This window comes from Pavona decussata, unplaced genomic scaffold (assembly GCF_977016875.1).
Source record: "Pavona decussata unplaced genomic scaffold, jaPavDecu1.1 SCAFFOLD_93, whole genome shotgun sequence".
Lineage (NCBI taxonomy): Eukaryota > Metazoa > Cnidaria > Anthozoa > Scleractinia > Agariciidae > Pavona > Pavona decussata.
Window position 1 is genome coordinate 1,556,579 of NW_028145510.1, and position 14,427 is coordinate 1,571,005.

The 14,427-nt window shown below is 38.0% G+C and overlaps 1 protein-coding gene across 1 annotated transcript; it reads left to right on the forward strand.

Moving 5' to 3' along the window:
• Positions 1-102: 102 nt before the first annotated feature.
• LOC146473527 (uncharacterized) lies at positions 103-13,417 on the forward strand. Its single transcript, XM_085118390.1, has 3 exons — positions 103-167; positions 11,576-11,720; positions 12,118-13,417. The coding sequence occupies exons 2-3, from the start codon at positions 11,594-11,596 to the stop codon at positions 13,299-13,301; spliced, it is 1,311 nt and encodes a 436-aa protein (XP_084974516.1). The 5' UTR covers positions 103-167; positions 11,576-11,593; the 3' UTR covers positions 13,302-13,417.
• The last annotated feature ends 1,010 nt before the right edge of the window (positions 13,418-14,427 follow it).

Below are 14,427 nucleotides of genomic sequence, written 5' to 3' on the forward strand. Positions count from 1 at the left end.
CACCATTCGCTGCTGACTATTCTCCAGTCCCTCGCTCAATGGAAGTGGAAATAAAGAGGAGAAATAAAGGGTTGGTATTATTTGAGCAATTTTCGTAGTAGGCGCATCGTGAGAAATCACAACGGAAGCATACGGATCGACAGTGAGACAAGCACTTGGATTTCTTGGTAAATAAGTATTCTTCTATTTTCTACTTTTTTCTTTAAACCTGGAGAGATTTTCAAAACTTTCCGAAACTACTCTGCTGCCAGAGGTCTCAGTTCTTTTTTTCTTTCTCTCCAACAAAATCGATCCGTGGTTATAGTTGTCGCCGCTTCGTGGCTCCAAAGCCTGAATGAGACCCATGCCTTAACATGCTTGAGGCGAATAATAATTATTTTAATGTCACTTCAAATTGGCTGCGAAACAAAGTGGCTTTGCTCGAGGTAATTTATTTTCATCTAATGTCATCTTATCAGTCTAGTAAGTACCATAGGTGTGCTTCGGGTGATTAATATCCGTCTACCGGCACCAGTTTTCCGATCAGGTGAAGCTCACTAAAGCAAGTTTCAAAAGCATTGATCACAATTTTCAATAAAAGACTTCTATCAGGATAACCGCAAGACATATTAAGTTAATCTATCTATCTATCTCGATAACAGAAATACCCATCTGAAAAGCAAAATTTCATTTCATAGCAATAAATAAGTCATGTAACTTTACTTTTTTCGATCACAAGCGAATAGCTGCGGGAATTATAAGGAAGCTACTTTATTTCCTGTAGTAAAATCTTTCAGTGCGCTATAAAGTCGTCAATTTGAAATTCTTCCGTGCATGTTTTTTATAGGCAGAAGTATAGAAGAATAAACAAACCTAGGGCAGGTTTCCATCTCATTTCATGCTCCAAAGCTTTGGAACCATATTAATTAACTAAGAGATATTGCACTAGTCACAGTTTTTATTTTTTAAAAGTTCTAAAAAGACAAACATTTTCAGATGCTGATAACATAGTAAATGTTAGTTTTGATGGCGGCCGGGTGCTGTCTCTAATCTTCATTGTTCCTTACTCTTTTGACTGGAGACACAAAGCTTGAAGTATAAAATTTCCATATTTTTTCAGTACAAGCTGCAGACGTTCAGAAAAATGAACAAACCTGGCATGGGGCAGCCGTTTCCATCTCATTCAGTTCAAGCTCCAAAACTTTGGAACCAAATTAATAAAAAAGAAAATAAGAGATATTGCAAATCACAGGTTTTATTATTAAAAAGTTCTAAAAAGACAAACATTTTCAGATGCTCATGCGGAGTAGTTGTGCAGGTAACCTCTCCAATTTTCTTTGTTATTTTCTTAATTTTTCTTCCATTATATCATGCCCGAGAAATAGCGGCCATTAAGTTGTCTTCTGGTTGTTCTTGCAAAGCGAAATCAGCAAGGTCTAGCAATATTTCTTATTTGTTTTTAGTAAAACAATTTATTCCACTTGCGCTTGTTGGATATGAGATGGTTATAGCCCAACGAGGCGCGTATCTATCATCTCATATCCAACGCACACTCGTGGAATAATCGTTAAATGGTGGAAGTAATAAAACTAAAGTTGAATGAGAAACTGTCGTTAAAATCACGAGTCTTCGCGACGATTCATTATTATTATTATTATCATTATTTTCTTTTTTCGTTAATAACCTTATTTGAAATTCCTCAGTAGTACTATTCTACATACAGCGGTCAACTCTCGCCTCGCGGACACCACGATAACACGGACAGCTTCTAAATCACGACAAACATAGAGTACGGACATTTGACTGAAAAAAAATTCCCGCTATCACAACGGACTCTCGCTATCAAAAATTAGGTAAAATTAGGTATCCTCGTGTACGGGCTTCACGCATTTACTTTTCATATTCAAATTTGTAACCATATTACAACAAAATGACTTTTCTTGATATGATATATTTTGGGGGGTTCAAAATTTCTGCAAACAGCTGTATTTCCGCTTTTAATCGTAGATATATGGAACAAATGAACAAACAAATAACAAATATATATAAATAGACAAAGAAAAGCTTTTCAACTTGAACATGGCAATACTTTTATAGACAACGCAAGGCCGGTTTCATAAACAAACCGGCTGTTACAAAGAAAGATCAGAACGGTAATTATCTTCTGCTAAAAGACGAATATCAAGAATAAAAACTGAGCTTAACAAAGACCAACAAAAGCAACCAATTTACGGTCGACATCATTTTTAATACCAACACCTCGCGTTCTTATATCATTATTCGATTTAAGTAATTGGTTTTAGGAAATTGCTCGCCGGATTTTTAAATTGCTTTTAAGAAATTTGTTCGTTTTCAAAATTACTTGCAGTAGAAGATTCAGTTCGGGTTTTTCTCTGCGCAGAAAACGAACGAGAGGGCTAACATAGCAGCCTTTTAAATCTAGCGATCCAAATTTGTTTTGGATGTTCTCTTAATACCATAATTACAGTACTCGTGCAGAACAAAAAGGGTACAAGGACAAAACACGGACCCCTTTTTTTTCTTACCTTTAAAAAGAGGATAGGCTTATCGTAATTAAACTCACGTACGTCAAGCTTACGTATGTAGCGGCATACGCAGTACAAGTTGCATGTTAAACTTCAGCCTTGAAATAGTTTAAAATTCACACCTACCTGCTTGGACGCAAGTGTTCGGGGAATTTACAAAACTACTTACGCCATTTTCAAAAAAACCGACAAATAATCTTATCTCTTTCTTTGTTTTCTGCGCTTGCGTTTTGTCGTTCGGCTACCTAAAAAGAAAGAATTTCCATGCAAACCCTAGCTTGGTGCGGGTCGTTAATAAAGACTTGTAAAAGTAAAACATTTTCCGTTACTCTTTCTGGTAACTTGGTAACTAAACATAAGATCATTTACCGCGAAGCTCATTACATTCTCAATAGCGGTTTTTTAACTATAAGATGGGAGCAATGAGCGATCTCTTCGTAACGAACCAGCTATTGAAGGCACGCGACCGTTCGCACTTTTCACCCGAAACTCGCATAAGCGATGAGTTGAAATACCCTCATTAAAATTTTAGCTCGATCACTCTTCGCTCGCGCGAATTGATACCTTCTGAGTTTCTTCAGTTTTCTTAGCCCTACTATTCCCGGCTAGGTTTAGCACTTTCACCCTCTCAATCGGAATTCAGACCTTGGCTGAAATTCTAAGGGAGCGCTCGATTGACCCTATTGCAGAATAGGATTACATACGGCGACGATGACAAGAAATCCCTGATAAGAGGCTTCAGGATTACTGGAGTATGAGACAGCTCTTAAATTATCATGTGTCAGCGAAAGTTTGCAGAAATCCTTCTCAAATTACTTTAATAAAAAGAGAAATGTAACAGCTATTCGGCTTGTTCTTTTTCAGGAATAAGGTGAATCGAACGCAACCTAAGTTTTACCGACAAAATATTTCATCAGTGAACAGAACATTGGGGCATTTATTTTAGTGTTCTTTTATTTGTTGAGCCCTGAGCTGATCGATAACACCTACTTTTTGCATATGAATAGCGTTTATGTTCCAAAAAAACCAATTAACTTACCATTTGACATAAATAGAGTTGCCTTGTAAATGATTTTCATTCAATTCTTTACATTGAGAAGGTTCACTTCTGACATGAACTAAAGCAAGTTATACACTTAATTTACCTTGGCGTCTGAGAAGTGCAAGAACGCTGATAATATAATGAACTTTATCTTGGTATAATTCAGTTAGCCCGAACACTCGAGAGAAGGTATTTGTGGTGGTCGAGGTCACGTTTTTTTTTTTGCCAGGCTGGAACGCGAGCAAAAATTAAACTGCGCGATATATTCGCGAGTCCAGCTGAATTGTTGTATTGTATGCCATATTTGCGTAAAATAATTTTACAATTAATTCTAGATCGATCTCTTTTGCACATTTGAGTTATGTAAAGATGCTCAAAAGACAAACAGCAGCCACGGGGGAGGAAATTGTAATTTTTTTCGGATTGATTCTCTACCGGCTTTTCGCACGAAACAACCGGACCAATCTGTTTCACATTAGAGTAGCAGACGAAAGAAACCTAGAGCAGGTAGTGACCATGTACGTGGGCCGTGAAGGCGAAGATGTCTATTTATCATTTTCTGACCATAGTACATGTACCGTCAACTTCCTTCAGTTGCGAACAACCTCGGGACCGCGAGTTAGTGTCCTTCGTGATAACGAGCCTGATCCGTAATTGAGGAAGTTTATTTCAGTCGAGCGTCTGCAATTTACTGTGTTTTGCCAGGGATTTAGCTGTTGTCCGTATTATCTGGCTGTCCGTAATAGCGAGGTGTCCGCAAGGCGAGAGCAGTCTGGAATGAGTCTGTATATTGTACAGTGGAACCTCTTTATTACGGACACCAAGGGGACAGGAATAAGTGTCCGCATTATAGAGGTGTCCGTTTTAGAGAAGTAGGCTTTATATGGATTTCGGTCTCTCAGGGACCAAGTGAACTGTCCGTAACAGAGAGGTGTCCGTATTATAGAGGTGTCCGTAAAGAGAGGTTCCACTGTAATCTTATTTTCTATAGTGTATCCGTAATTTATGCATGTTTTATTTTCCTTTTATTTTAATCTACTTGTATTGGTTTAACCCTTTAACCCCTGAAGCAAAACGAAATTTTCTCCAGATCTAGGACTACAAACTCACTGTCCATGTATGATATACCATTTACTACTCATGAGTGTATTTCATAACTGATTTCAAAAACTCATTAATAATTGATAAGCCCATTGATCTATTAAATGGTCGATAAAAAATCACGTGCAGTGGTTTTAAAACCCGATAAACCTCCTCCTTATTAGTATGCGGTGTTAAATGTGTGCTTAATGTAATACATAATTGCGTTATGTATAAACTCTGAAGGCGACTTTGTTTTGACTTCAGCAAGACAGATGGAAAATCAAAAGACGGAAATTCTAGTTGGTGCAATTTTGCGTCCAGTATAATTCGACTCTTTAACACTAAATTAAACTCCAGATATCTGAGATATGACAGATATGAATTCAAGTATTATTAAACACCCAGGAAATTAAGATAATTAAAACAAATTTCTTAAGCTTCGGAAAAAATATTTTAATGTTTTACCCTTGGAGTCTTTAAAAGAACTCAAAGTCAAGTCTGATTTGCCGCGGTGAACATTGCATATTGTTCTCGAGAAGTAATACCAATCAAGCCAATAGGCCTTATCACGGTTTTGACGGGTAGGCAAACAGGCTTGAAATAACAGTGTTTGTATGGAAATCCGATGTCAAATAATTTTCATAAAACATCGCTTCTGAAAAATTCATGAATTGGAAACTTTTGGCACGAGAAAAAGGATTTTAGGAACAAAATTAGAAGGATGTAGCTGTGTCAGAAAGCGTCCAGTCGTGTTTTGAACTTTCCATACATTTGTCTGTATAGCGAACCAGCCGTGAGCTGCTACTAAAAATAGTTCGCGGGAAAGAATACAGGGAAATGTATGGAAAGTTCAAAACACGACTGAACGCTTTCTGTCACAGCTGCATCCCTCCAATTTTGTTCCTAAAATCCTTTTCCTAGTGCCAAAAGTTTCCAATTCATGAATTTTTCAGAAGTGATATTTTATGAAAATTATTTGACGTCGGATTTTCATACAAACACTATTATTTCAAGCCTGTTTGCCTACCCGTCAAAATGGCGTCGAAAACCGTGATAAGGCCAATTGTATTCTATCCGGCGAGCAATTTCCCAAAACCAATTACTAAAATCGAATAATGATATAAGAACGCGAGGTGTTGGTATTAAAAATGATGTCGACCATAAATTGGTTGCTTTTGTTGGTCTTTGTTAAGCTCAGGTTTTTAATTCTTGATATTCGTCTTTTAGCAGAAGATAATTACCGTTCTGATCTTTCTTTGTAACAGCCGGTTTGTTTATGAAACCGGCCTTGCGTTGTCTATAAAAGTATTACCATGTTCAAGTTGAAAAGCTTTTTTTATCTATTTATATATATTTTTTATTTGTTTGTTCATTTGTTCCATATATATACGATTAAAAGCAGATAAATACGGCTGTTTGCAGAAATTTTGAACCCCCCAAAATATATCAGTATATCCATATTTCTGACGTGAGGTGTTACATTTTCTCAAGTGAAACCAGAGGAAAAGAAAAGTCATTTTGTTGTAATTTAGACTCAAACCTAGTTGACGTGGTTGATGTTTTATTTTTAGTTTACCGCGAAATGTTCACCAATTTATTCAGTGAATTGAAAATTTTCTGAGCAATCAATGGAGTTCAAAATATATGTTTCATATATTTACATTTATTTATTCATCCTTCACGGGTATATTACGAACTCTTAGCTAACTCTTAATATGACTAGCTCCTAGTTGGCTTGATAGCTCAGTTGGTAGAGCACTCACCGGCATCGCAGAGTAACGGGTCATGGGTACGAATCCCGTTCAAGCCTGAATTTTTTTTCAGGCTTTCTTTTCGCAACGGCTTAAATTGCGTAGTAACTGCGACGATCTTTCTTCTATTTGATCTTTCATCCGCAGTTCAAATATATATGTTTCATATATTTACATTTATTTATTCACCCTTCATGGGCATATTACGAACTCATAATATGACTAGCTCCCAGTTGGCTGGATAGCTCCGTTGGTAGAACACTGCATCGGCATCGCAGAGGTCATGGGTTCGAATCCCGTTCACGCCTGAATTTTTTTCAGGCTTTCTTTTCGCAACGGCTCAGTTAAGTTGCGTAGTAACTGCCAGGATCTTTCTTCTATTTGATCAGTTTCATCTGCCGTTCAAATACATATGTTTCATATATTTACATATATTCAATGGCAATTTGTTGAGCCCAAAGACTCAAAGTTAAGTATGATTGCCGGGGTGAACATTGGTCTCGAGAAGTGATACCATTGAAAACAGTTGAAAACGTAAGTTGTTCTCTTCTCAATCAAGCCATTTGTGTCCTTCACTGGTAGGTCGTTTTGGGGTTACCTAACTCTAATTGCGGTAATTTAGACTCAAACCTAGTTGACGTGGTTGATGTTTTATTTTTGTTGTACCGCAAAATGTTCACCAGTTTATTCAGTGAATTGAAAATTTTCTCGGCTAAGCAATCAATGGCACTTTGTTGAATCCAATAACCCGTCTGATTATGGTTACAAGAATGTTCTATTATTGAGAAATTTAGCCATTCTCTAGAATCGATTATGTTAAATTTTTAGGATGCAATGTCTCCCAGAATTATGTGACGACAAATTTTTCCTACCGGTGTGACTCAACTGTTGAAAAGGACTTTTTACGCAACTCAGCGACTTCGGCGACAACAACGGGTGGAAAGATTAGCCCAAGAGCAACTCACTTGTGCAAGAAAGAAGCTCGTCACAACTTCTGTGGTACGCGGGATCTGGCTAACCGGAACTCGACGAGAGTATAGAACAAAAATTAGAACTCAGACCAGCATAGATTAAGTCTGACTCACAACATAACCAGGAACACAACCGATTTAGAAGCACAACGTCTTTATATATGTACATCCGTTCTTCGTTTGAGTCTGAACTCTTTCTATAAAAGTACAGCGAGTACAACAAGGGATACGACAAAAGAAACTAGTTAACATTTAAAGTTGACGGGGAGAGATAAAGATTGGCAGTACAAGTAACTAAACTCCCCTGGCTTGAAAGGAAACTCAACGGAAGGAAACAGCGACACTGTTTGGGAGGCCATAAAAGGTACACCAATTCTGCAAGTATGGTACAAAAGATATGCCGTGTCTTTTTGAATCGTAAAGTAGTTAACCAATATAAATATTTTTTTCAAGAAACTCGAGCTAATGAAAAAGTGATGAACAAAGTTCAACTGTCCACGTGCACAGGACTTGGTTTGAATACACCTGTCGAATACTCTAGTCAGTTTACCGCTCACAATGACTGATGTTTTGACAGATATCTCTAACGAACCGCCTTAAATCCCGATAAAACACTGCTGCTCGTGTTTTAAACATAACATAATTAGGAATAAGAAAAGTTATGGCTTTGAGATAAATGGCCTTAAAACGTAAAAATTAAAAGTTCAAAAATGTCAAAATCCTAGTTTGTGTATATTAGATATACCCCTAAACTATAGCTTATTTTGCGCGCAGTTCTCAACTTGTTGTGAGAGATGTCTTAAGACCCACAACTTCTATAGAAAAAAAGTTGAAAAGTTATGGGGGTGGTTAACCATATCACATATAGGAGGGGGATACGTTTTCATCCTTTTCATTGAGTAGATCTTGACTAGACCATTTTGGGATCAAACATTTATGGAAATCTGTCAAATATTGAAAGAGTTATGGCATTATGTGCCAATTGGCACTCTTTGGGGGGGCTACAAGTTTATAAGTGTTAGCGCATTTGATTTGATTTACATGTATTTTGCGCAACATAAATATTAAATTATTATTATTATTACTGGCACTGTCGTGTATTACCCTCGATAAATGAAGGCTCTACTACTACTAATGATACATATCGAGCCCGTAAGAACTCTTGCGGGTCAACCCTAAGGGGAGGGGAAAGTTTACTTCTTGACCTTAAGGGGAGCATGCTATCACAAGTTATGGTTTTAGGGGTCTTCTTTCTTAAAAAGGGTATCCAGTGTTCAAGTTTTCATTGTTTATAACCTTCGATCGAGATCTTTTTGGAATTGATCATAATCATCACGACACCCTGATTATCATCGTCATCATCATCAACATCATCCATGATCATCATTCATGTTTGTAACTGTTGAATAATGCAAGGCCAATTGAAGAAACAGCTAGCAGAGTGAAACAGGATCTTTGTGTAGATCAGGATCATCAATACTGAATAAAACGTAAAACAAACAGAATTGATTGTTAAACAATCAACAGTTCTACAAGAAAGTCAACGAAGATCCTACCGAAGGTATCAACAAAAGGGTACGTTTCTACCTCAAAAGGCTTCTTTCTGAGGGCATTATAGACAAAGAAACTCACAACTACTTAACCCCTCAAGATCCTAAAGCTGGTCGTTTTTATATCCTACCTAAAATCCACAAAGCTGGAAATCCGGGTCGACCCATTGTCTCAGCAAATGGGCATCCTACTGAAAAGATATCGGAATTCGTTAGTTTTATCTTAATCCTTTGGTGCAGTCACTCCCATCTTATGTAAAGAACACCACTCACCTGTTAAACAAACTTAAAGATATCAACGCCCTCCCCAGCAATGCCATACTTGTTACCCTTGATGTGTCATCTCTATACACGAACATTCCTACTAACGAAGGAATCAACGCATGTAATATAGCTCTTGGCCAACGAACTGATAAATCCGTCCCTACGGAATCTATCTGCGACCTTCTAAGAATGATTCTGACTATGAACAACTTTGTCTTCAACTACGAACATTTTATACAACAACATGGTACGGCCATGGGGACCAGAATGGCACCTGCTTACGCAAACCTGTTTATGGGGGAATTTGAGAGAAAAGCACTAAAAGACTACGCTGATCAACCGTTTCTCTGGCTCCGGTACATAGATGACATTCCGATGGTCTGGACACACGGAGAAGAAAAGCTAGACAACTTCATCACATACCTCAACAACATCCACTCTACTATTAAGTTCACTAGTGAACGATCTACAACTTCTATTCCTTTCCTGGACATTAATATTCAACTCGAAAATGGAAAAATCGAAACCGATCTCTATTGCAAGCCTACAGACAAACACCAGTATTTACTCCACCCCTCAAGTCATCCTTATCATACAAAAAAAGCCATCCCTTACAGCCTAGCTCTCTGTTTACGTCGGATTTGCTCCAAAGACGAATTCTTCGAACATCGATCAGCAGAATTGCTCTCATATTTAACAAAACGAGGTTATAAAGACCGTTTTGTGAAAGAACAAATCTTAAGAGCCAAACAGATACCCAGCAGTGAGACATTACAGGAACATAATCATGATAAAGACAAATCCAACACCCCAGTCCCCTTCACAATCACTTATAACCCAGCACTACCTAATATTCAAGAAATACTTCACAGGAAACAACCTATTCTCAACTCCACAGATCGCCTTCAAAAAATATTCTAAGATAAACCATTCATCGCTTACCGTCGTTCACCAAACCTTCGCGACCTTTTGGTTCGAGCAAAACTAAAGAACACTAACACGACGCCCAAGCTCACCTCTGGCACTTTCCGCTGCAACTCCACTCATGGATGTCTCACTTGCCCTTACATTGACAATGCAAGAACTTCGTACACTTTTAGCAACACCGGCGAAACAAGACAAATAAAACAACATATAACCTTTAATTCTACTAACCTTACATATATGATTGAATGTAAAAAATGTAAAAAACAGTATATAGGGGAAAACAAACGCACGATCCGTGAAAGGTTCACAGAACACAGACAAGCGATAAACAACCCACATCACGCCAACTCCACAGCAGCAGTCCCTACACACTTCAACTAACCAGGTCACTCTTCTGCGGACATGCGACTTATCCCTCTCGAACTACAACCCACCATCAATGCCTCCCGCCGTAAGGCACGCGAGGCTTTTCTAATTTATAGAGGGAAAACGTTATCTCCAGAAGGCATTAACAGGAAAAACGAACGCTGAACCTTGATTATACACTTATATATTTTTGTTATCTCATATTAACAAGTACGCTGTCTTCATGTCATGTATTAGCCAATCATTTTTTTGCATGTATTTTTTCAAATTATAATTTTAGGAGCCGTTACTATATTTTTGTTATCTCATATTTACAAGTACGCTGTCATCATATCATGCATTAGCCAATCATGTTTTTCCATGTACCTTTCAAACTTTAATTTAAGGAGCCGTTATTATATTTTCCTTCAGTATAGCTCTCGCCCTGAGGAAGACTAATTCTATTATAGTCGAAATATTGGCCACTAATAAATCTGCCCTTTGCCGTAGTGCCAGCCTTGCATTCAGTTTTGTATTTTTAGAATGTAAGGCTGATCGGACAGCTAAAAAGGTTAATTTTATTAGCCAAATGATTTCGGTTAGACAAAGTTAACCTTCTTCAGGGGCTGCAAAAAGCTAAGTAAAAAGCCAATCACCGTTCAATATCATTTTAAATATTGTAACTGTTTATTTCCATTTTTACTTAGCTTTTTGCAGCCCCTGAATAACGTTAGTTATTTTATTTTTTAAAATTATTTTCCAAAGGGGGCGGGTAGCAATTAGTCCCAACGTTCCCAACCCCCTACCCGGATAGTCTTCCTCGCAGCTGTCTTGTGTCTCGTCACGCGAGCGTGACCATTTTGGAGCGTTGCGTGACAAGACACAGAACGGCCACGAGGGAGACTATTACCCGGAGTGATAAGCTCCTTCACTTTGTTTTTTCACCATCTAAGCTAGGGCCTGTCTACTAGAACGAATCTGCGGAACAATGTAGGAGAGTTAACTCGATAGGTTCCGGTCAGCTCAGAGATTTACGTTACATTTGATTGCGCACGAAAACTACTGGGGATGAGTATGGTCAATGCGCATGACTGATCTCTTATTGTTCCCTTTACAGACCTTTACAGTGATCCTAATGTACCGCTGGATTCTACGTACGATGATTCGCAAACCACACAAACGGATGAAATTATTCCTGGGTTTTCTTGTTTATTCTGTTTTCATTCTTTATTGTTGGGAGAAACGAACGCCGGCTAACAAAGGTGAATGCTTATGAGTTCATATAACTAATGTGAGCCTAGTTTAAACTTCTTTTTCTGTCTTTTTTTATTTAGCCTGGCTCAATTACCAGCGGCTATTTAGGGAAAAGAAGAATAACGGAACAGGGTACAGAATCACATCATTCCTTCTTTTAATGATGTCCACATGCTTACAGTAGCGTTCATTCAGTTAAGGTTCAAAAGTAATGCAGGTTTAATTTAGCACTCTAAACTGCCGAAAACAATGATTTCACTGCTAAAGATGGGGCAACCGAGATTTTAAGCAAGGGCGTCTCTACATCTGCTTTATTTACTACATTCATCTTTGAGCCTAAAAAGTTCGTTTACTTGCCTGAAAAAGCAATGAATCGTTTTTTGCTGTCTTTTGTCTCCAAAAAAGGTTTAAAAGGAGAACAAATCCGTCGAAGGATAGAAGATGTGGCGTCCAAATTGATTTACAGTGAGCCTTATTCATCACTTTACAAACAACGTAAAGATGGCATCTGTGGTCAGAAATGGCAAGAGAACTACAAGAAGCTTCACAGAGATATTTTAGAATCACGACAGCCTCAAAAATTTCTCGTGTACACTTGCAATGAAGAAGGGTATAAGTGTGCGGGTTATGGCAATCGGTTAAACGGGATTGCTTCACTTCTCTTCCTCTCTATTTTAACGAAAAGGGCGTTTTTGATAGAATGGAATGTCGATGAAGAGCTACCATTAGAGTTTTATCTTTCTCCGAAAAGCATCGCTTGGAACTATTCCGTGAAGGAGTTAGGGAAACTCAACACAAGGAAACACCTTTGGGCAAAAAGGATCAAACCTCGCACAAACAGAAGCGATGTGCTTAAGATTGCAGATACAAAAGAAGAGTTTACTGCTTGGGTGCAGAAGACTAACTTCCAAACTTATTTTGATCGTCCCATTGAAAAGGTAGTGGGCATGTGGTATTATGCCGAGGACTTGTGGAAAAACAAATTCTTGAAAGAGTCTGCTCTAGAGCTTGGAATCAGCTCCGATCGGTTCAATCACAGTTTGGTAGGCTGCGCTTTCGATTTTCTTTTTCAAAAGTCGCCAGAATTACAAGCAAGGCTTGACGCAGCGAAAATTTCACTCGGTCTTACACGCCGGGCTCCCAAGCTTGGAATTCATATTAGAATGGGCGATATGTCCCTGGGGAAGAGCCTGCAGTATAATGACGTCAACTACAAAGACTTTTTCGATTGCGCGCATGCGCTGAGTCAGGCGCTAACGCGGCAAAATCCTGGAGTTTTCAAAGAAAACGACGTCAGATGGTTTCTAGCAACCGATGATACTGAAGTAAAAAAGTATGCGCTTAAGAACTACGCTGTAAATGTTGTTACCCAAATGATAACTCCACAACACATTAAAGGGCTACACAATCTGAAACATTCTGAATCTGTGGAAAGCATGTTCGATATTATTGTGGACCATTTTTTGTTATCCGAGTGCGACTTTCTTGTTTTATCTCACACAAGCACGTTTGGAAGGACAGCCGCTGGAATCATGTTTCACTCCGGAGCAACGATCATAGAAATGAGTGCGGCAAAAATAAGAAATTAATAATAACCCATTTTACAGTGGCATGGCCTTAGAGTAGAAGGGAGACAATCTCGTTCCCAGAGCCCGCGTGTTTTTTGGTCAGCAGAGGCTGTAGTCGACTTTGTTTTGATGTAAACCTTAGTGTTTTTGATATTTAAATGAATTATAGCTATAATTAGAATAAGGAAAACATGAGTTCCATATTAAAAGTGGTGAGGTCATAACAAAAATCAACTCAGCCTCGCTTCTACCCAAAGGCTAGGTCATTGAGCAAACAACTGTAAAATTGACTATTCCTAAACAAAAGAAAACGCATGGGCACTTGTTCTACAACTATTTAAAAGTCATTTAGTAAAGAGAAACTGATTTAATCTGTACTGTATTTAGGTGCCATTTTCTATGTCGGTGTTATGGGCTCTAGGTTAATGTACATAGAAAATATGTGCATATATATATATAGGGGAAGCAGGGGGATGGGTGGTGTCTCTCGTCAAGTACGTATGAGACCTTTTTGCATAAAGATTAGCCAACTGAAGAACTTGTTTCTCAGGTTTATTCTCTCTGACACTTGTTGTAGTAAGGATCACATGACTGATTAAGTTCCGTTCAGGCTTGAATTTTTTTCTCAGGCCTTTTTCGCAACTGCTTAAGGTATGTCCATAACTGCGAAGGTCTTTCATCTGTTACATCTTTCATCCACAGCTTACATTTAATATGATATTTCAAAAAAATTTCACCTTCATTCATTAAGAGCCTGTTACAATAGACTGAATATCACGAAGAGAATGAATTAAGGGAGCAACTGAGTAAAAATGAATTTGTTAGGGACAACATGTGATTTAAAAAAAAAATGAAAGAGGGAAATTTTCCTTGCACACAGGCATACAGTCAAACACCACACAAGAGCACATGACAATTGATAGCCAACCGGTCTTGGGATCACTTATCAATTTCAACTTTTAATACTTTTTAAATCCTTTTTTTATATCCAATTTTTTCATTTCTAATATTCAATCATCACTCCCTTCTTCTTAATAAAGGTTCCAAGAATCATGACTTTACGGTCCTTTATTTATTCCTCTGTACACTACGAACGTATGATGGCATTTTTGAATTGATTGAAACCTCGAAGACTAATAGAAAAAAA